Source organism: Setaria italica, chromosome IX (assembly GCF_000263155.2).
Source record: "Setaria italica strain Yugu1 chromosome IX, Setaria_italica_v2.0, whole genome shotgun sequence".
Lineage (NCBI taxonomy): Eukaryota > Viridiplantae > Streptophyta > Magnoliopsida > Poales > Poaceae > Setaria > Setaria italica.
In genome coordinates this window covers 13,917,508-13,924,213 of record NC_028458.1, presented here as the reverse complement: position 1 = coordinate 13,924,213, position 6,706 = coordinate 13,917,508, and the positions used below count along the sequence as shown (strand labels likewise).

Sequence of the window (6,706 nt, the reverse complement as noted above, 5' to 3'; positions counted from 1 at the left end):
TGATTCTAAATACGATATTTGCGTCTGGCAGGTCATGGTAATTAACAATTATGGCCTCATTATGGTGTGTTCCCTGCTGGACTATCCTTTCTCTATACGATTACTGCATCATCACCCAAGAAAAGAATTATTATTCTTATGGTTTGATATTTTCACAGCAAGATCAATAGCTGGTTCTCTATACTTTTTCTCTATAAAAGTTGTGCATACAGGAGTAATTCTTTTTGTGAGCTTGGTTTGTGGTTCATGGTTGGAGAATTTCTTTTATGTAAGAGCAGTAAAACATTATGAACTTTATTCTGCTATTTTTTAATTCGGTACAAATACTACATTTCACAAAAGAGGAGTATAATGTTGCTGAGTGAGGGCTCCATCCTGAGCGCTTTTTTTAATAAAAAGGTTAGTGTGTGTTTTGCAAAATGATACTGGGGAGTGCAATGTAATAACAGGATTTTAGAAAAATAACAGCATGGCACTAGTGGATGTACAAGTTGCAAACTACAAAATAGATTAGTTGCAAAATACTCAAATAATCAATCACACATAGGGACAAAAATCCAGTAACTACCTAGGGGTTATAATCCAGTAACTAGATTACAGGAGTAACACATTCAAAAAAAATTGCCCAACGCATAAAAAAACAAATTGCAACATGCAGAGCAGTAAGTTTGCAAGTAAATCAGCGGTCCGGTACCTGGGAAAACTAAAGATTTAGGAACATCCGCATAAATAAAAAAAAGGCTAGCACATCACACAAATTTCAATGCCACAAAAAGCATTAGAATTCCCAAAAAACAGTAATTAAGGATCCAGTAAATACCTATCTACTGGTTGTAATCCAGTGACTAGAAACTACAAATTAACACAAATTGCAACACACAGGACATTAAGTTTGCAAGTAATCAGGGTCCAGTATCTAAGAATAAAAACTAGAGATTAAGGGCCTGTTTGGGAGTAGGGGCTAAAATTTAGCCTTGAGCTAAAGTTTAGCCCACTCAAAAAAAGAGGCTAAAATTTAGCACCCATGGGTGTTTGGATGGGAGGCTAAAATTTAGCACCTAATAGTGAAAATGACTACCATACCCCTGCTTTTGTCCTCCCGCCCGCGCGCGCTGCCCCTCCCGCCCGCGCGCATGCATGCGCTGGCCCCACTCGCTGGCGCCCCTTGCATGCATGCATGCTGCGCTGGCTCCACTCGCTGGCGCCCCTTGCTATGCATGCGTGCTGCGCTGGCTCCACTCGCTGGCGCTGCTTGCATGCATGCGTGCATAGCGGTGCGGTGCTGTGCCGTGCCCTCCGTTCTCCTCCTTGCACTGCATGCATGCAAAGCGCTATGCCTTTCTTCTTGTTTCTTCTCCACTCTCTTCTTCTCTTTCTCTTTCACTCTCTTCTTCTCTTTCTCTTTCAGTCATACACCAGTGCATAAGAAGGGAATTTTATGTCTATTACAATGTCCAACAACTCCAAAATTAAACTACAAATACATTATCATTACAACATTGAAATCAATTTATCTAGACCTATTGTACAAGGCATGAGCTATTTCATCTCGAAATGCATTCATGTTGCTATCTTCTTCTTCTACTTGGGTACTTGTCTCACCTCCTCCGCGGTTTGAAGTTCCGGGCATTGGGACACCATTTTCATCACAATCGTACAAATCAAATTCCCTATCGGCAACACTATTCTCTCGGATAAAATTGTGAATTGCCATGCAAGCCACAATAATTTTGCTTTGCTTGTGCATTGGAAAACTTGGTATACCCATCAGTATCCTCCACTTCATCTTCAAAACTCCGAATGACCTCTCGATAACATTTCTAAGGGATGAATGTGCATAATTAAAGGTCTCTTGCATACCTCTGGGCATTGGACCATTACGAAACTCCGGTAGATGGTACTTCGTACCCTTGTAAGGTGATAGGTAACCGGGACGGTTTGGATACCCCGAATCAACAAGGTAAAACTTGCCTACAAACAAAAGGCAAACTTGTTAGGTAAAAACAAACTAGAGAACATATAGGCAAAAAAACTATCATATAGAAACAGTGTACCTGTAGGAGGATGTGGAAACTTGTCACCGTATTTTTCTATGGCATCACTGAACACTCTCATATCATGGACCGATCCTGGCCATCCACTAACAACAAATGTAAACCTCATGTCGAAGTCACAAATAGCTAACACATTCTGTGAGGTATACCCGTGCCTGTTTGTATATTGCATGACCTTTTCACTTGGCACCACGACTGGAACGTGTGTCCCATCAATAGCTCCAATACAGTTGTTGAAATACGGAGCAAACCGAGGGTTGAGTAATCTCTTGTGCACCGTCTTAAATTCAGGGTCCTGTGGCCTAATATTATGTACTGCTAGCTTAAGAACAGTGCCTAACACTTTGTCGAACGTACGGCTTATTGTCTCCAACGACCTCACAAATCGATCCTCAACTTGCCTAAGTGACTGCGGTGCACCTAATATCCATAGGAACATTCCTAAGGCCTCCACTGTTGACATATCTCGAGTGGCTCTCAAACCATATGAGTCAACTAATAGATCATGAAGTTGATTAAATAATGGGCAACTCATCCTAAACATGTTATAACAAGAGGTCGGATTTGATAATGTTTCTGTTACCCATTCAATGCCCGTCACTGATGCAACCCTCCTTGGAGCTTTGTGTATGTAAGATTCGTAGTACATACCGAGTGTTAACATCATTTGGACGAACTCCCGATTCCTCTTACGACAGTGCAATATGAGCTCCATAGTTTCATCTTCACTAGATGATTCTTCCATAATATGATTATCCTCATCATCACTTGACAACTCAGTTGAAGAACTAGCATCCTAAATCATAAACAATGCAAAAGGTTAGTACTCATTTAGGTTTGCATATCAGACACAGTTCAAACAACTCAGTTCAACCAACTACTTATTTTATTCAAACAACATGGTTCACAGTTCAACAGATACTCAATTCAACCAACTACTAATTTGATTCAAACAACATGGTTCACAGTTCAAACAACTCAGTTGGACCAACTCAGTGCAATCAGTCTCATTTCAAACACACTAGCAAACATCTCTTAGACCTGTCTCTTCAACAGGCCCTAAACTAGCAAACATCTTAGTTCAACAGGCCCTAAACTAGTACATATTGTGTTCCTCGCACCATCTCTTCAGGAAAACCAGCCTAGCTTCAGGACTTGGGATATTGCAGAAGAACTCCCTGTGCAATCCATCTTTAAAAATGCTCAGGCAAGCATAGTACTCTACACTATCAGCTGCAGCACCACATTCTATGGCCAATTGTTGACACTTCTTCAACTCTGCTCTTTCCTGCATCTCCTTGCTAGCTTTGACATCCACCTTCTTCTTCAGTATCTTCTGGTGCCTAGAATCAGACTCAGCCCATTTATTCAACATCTTGTCCATAACCTGAACCATAGGACTCTTGGACTTCTTTCCAGGACTTGAGGCAGTGGACCTAGTGCTGTTGCTACTAAGCCTCTTTCTGCTATTAGTACTACCAGGGCTGTCATCATAATCAGCAGGGAACCCCTGCTCTCCAGGAAGCTCTTCATCTTCTTCTTCAGGTTCTTCATCTTCTTCTTCAGGTTCTTCATCTTCTTCTCCTGGTATGAAGGAGGTAGACCCATCTACTACAACCTCATGGAATATCTCCTCAAGATGGTCCATGTACTCTGGAACACCATATCTGAACTTCTTACATTCTGATTTGGGACCCTGCAAAACAAATGCAAGACAGGTTACCTTTGTGTTTTTATACCACAGTCAGTAGCATTTGAAGCTGTGGCTTACCTTAGTGTTATTCTCCCACCAGGTATCTGTAGCTGTGACAGTACCATTTGAAGCCTTTCCCAAGCCACTTTCTTTCTGCAAGCCCCTCCAGAAGGTGTACAATGTTTTCAATCCATGTATCCTATTCCTGAACTGCCTCCTTTTATGTCTCAATCCAGTTGCAGCATAATATTTTTCTTGCACTAGCTTGTAACCTCTTGCGGACATAGTAGCTTTGTGACAATTCCCTTCTCTAATTTGCTCAACGACCAAATTACAGAACAAAAGTGTATTTGGTTCTGACCAATATGCCTTGTCATAGGTAATCTAGTGCAAACACACAAGGATATGAAAGAGTCATACAAGGACTTCATTTATCAATATGTATGTTGTATGCTATGTTCAGTAAGAATTTGTAGCTATAGTCAGGTCAGTAAGAATTTCTACCTATGGTCAGTAAGAATTTCTAGCTATGGTCAGAAAGAATTTGTACTCAAACTACAGTCATATACACATATACAACCAGATCAATATAATATGACCAGTCAACTAGCTATGGTCAGTAAGAATTTCCTATGGTCAGCATTCCACAACAAGGTTCCTACTGGAGTTGTGTTAAAAAAGAAATACTAAAGTCAGGAAACATTCATACATCAAGGTTCAACAACAACATTCGTACAGGAAACATTCATACATCAAGGTTCAACAACAATTGAGGAGAGCAATATCAATTGAGGTATGGATCCTGACCACATGTAACCATATTTCCCAAATAATATGACCAGTAAAACGAAGAAGCATATTCATTGTTGAAACCATATGTATAGTAAACAAACCAAGCAAGTCTTCCAGCACACTAGCATTTCATATTAAGAGGTGTAAAGTACTTGGGAGGATTGAGTAGCTGACATATACAAACATCTGATTATCAGTCAACAGATATTCACACTACTGAATACGAATGTTCAGATTATCACAAACATCAAGTTCAGTAGCGGAGCTTCAAATGAATCAACATTCAACATTCCAGGACTTCAGGTTTAGATAATTACCTTTGAAGAGCCAGGAAATATCACTTCCACGCCATCAGCAACCTCTGGCGCGTATCCTTCGTCAGCATACACATAATCTTCATGGTCACTGCCTCCACGTCGACGACGGCCACCCACACGTCCACCGCCGCGTCCACCGCCGCCGGCAGCACCACCAGCAGACGCGGAACCAATGAATAGGTTCCTAGTCGCCCGCCCACGACCTCTGCTACCGCCAGTGCCGCCGACACGGTTTGCACCACCACCTCTGCTTCTCGCGGCGCCGCATCCTCTGCTCCCCCCGGCGCCGCGACCCTTGTCAGCACTTGCGCCGCCACCTCTCGTGGCGCCTCCTCCTCTGCTGTCTCCGCCGCCATTGTGGGCCACGCGAAGCCCGGGTGTGCGAGCACCGCCCCCTCGAGCAACTCCGCCGTGGTCACTCCGGAGGATGTCGGCGTACGAGCTGAAGGCGGGGAACTCGTCGACCTGGGAGTTCAGATCCAAGGCCTGCATCCCGGATCGTGGTCCTTGATACGAATCCGCCTGGGAGTACAGGTCGAAGGCGCCGGAGGGGAAGGCCGGATCCGGCTGCGAGAAGTGGTCGTCGCCGTTGCCGTCCATGACGACGCGCTGCTTCTAGATCTGAAGCTGGGGCGGAGTGGGGCGCGGCGTGGAGTGGGGCGCGAGGGACGGACGGCGGAGGAGGCGCGGCTGAGGGGGCGCGGCAGAGGGAGCGGCGGCGGAGTGGCGACGAGCCGACGAAAGGAAGGCGGCGTGGTGGGGAGGAAAAGGAGGGCGACAAAGGGGGCGCGGCGGAGGGAGCGGCGGCGGGGCGGCGGAGTCGCGTCGGCGGATGGAGCGGCGTAGGAAGCGGCGGAGGAACCGGCGTAGGGAGCGACGGAGGGAGAGGCGAGGGGGGGGCGCTGCGGATGGATGCGGAGGAGGAGGCGCGGCGGAGGGGCGCGGAGGAGTGAGTGAGGCGGAGGGCGCGGCGGAGGGGCGGCGGAGGCGCAGCGGCAGAGGGGCGGCGGAGGCGCGTCGCCGGAGGGAGCGGCGGATCGGGCACGGCGGAGGGAGCGGAGGAGGGGGCGAGATCCAGACGGGAGGGAAGGGAGTGGCGGCGCGTGTGCGGGAGTGGGAGGAGACAGGATGGGGAAGGGAGTGGGGGTACCGGTGGAAATATGAAGGAGGGGGACCACTTTTAGCACTTGTAGTCCATTTTAGCACCTCTTGAAGGGCTAATGGATTATGGGGGGGCTAAAATTTAGCCCCTCCATTTTAGCCTAGGTGTTTGGGAGGAGGAGAGGCTAAAAGTGACTAAAATGGGGGTGCTAAATTTTAGCACCCCCCTCCCAAACACCAGGAACATCCGTATAAAAAAAGGGACATCACAAATTGCAATGCCACAAGCATTAGCATTGCAAAGTTCTTAGGGTTTCGGTAACTACCTAACAAGGCAATATGGGGTAACATATTTGAGGTGAAAAAACTGCATGACACTAACGGGGAGTACAGTTGCAACTATACAAATAGATTAGTTGCAAAACGCTCAAATAATCAATCACACACAGGAGCCAAATCCAGTAACTACCTAGAGGTTATGATCCAGTACATGGGAAAACTAGAGATTCAATTAGGAACATCCGCACAAATAAAAAAAAGCCAGCGCATCCCAAGAAATTTCAATGCCACAAAAGCATTAGGGATTGCCAAAGCATTAATTAAGGATCCAGTGACTGCCTACAGGTTGTGATCCAGTGACTAGAAACTACAAATTAACACAAATTGCAACATATAGGACATTAAGTTTGCAATTAATCAAGGGGTCCAGTACCTAAGAATGAACATCCGCATAAAAAAAGGACATCCAC

General features: G+C 45.5%; 1 protein-coding gene across 2 annotated transcripts; it reads right to left on the bottom strand.

Moving 5' to 3' along the window:
- Positions 1 to 1,402: 1,402 nt before the first annotated feature.
- On the bottom strand, positions 1,403 to 5,989 carry LOC101772818 (U3 small nucleolar RNA-associated protein 25). 2 transcript variants are annotated; one of them, XM_004982576.3, is made up of 3 exons: positions 4,857 to 5,989; positions 2,055 to 2,850; positions 1,403 to 1,971 (listed from the first exon to the last, which is right to left on the bottom strand). In XM_004982576.3, exons 1-3 carry the CDS (start codon positions 5,454 to 5,456, stop codon positions 1,511 to 1,513), a joined length of 1,857 nt encoding a protein of 618 aa, XP_004982633.1. In that variant the 5' UTR covers positions 5,457 to 5,989; the 3' UTR covers positions 1,403 to 1,510. The 2 variants fall into 2 exon arrangements, with proteins under 2 accessions (XP_004982633.1, XP_004982634.1); XM_004982577.3 differs by lacking the exons at positions 1,403 to 1,971; positions 2,055 to 2,850 and adding exons at positions 2,923 to 3,750; positions 3,826 to 4,131 and having other exon boundaries at positions 4,857 to 5,988.
- Positions 5,990 to 6,706: the final 717 nt, after the last annotated feature.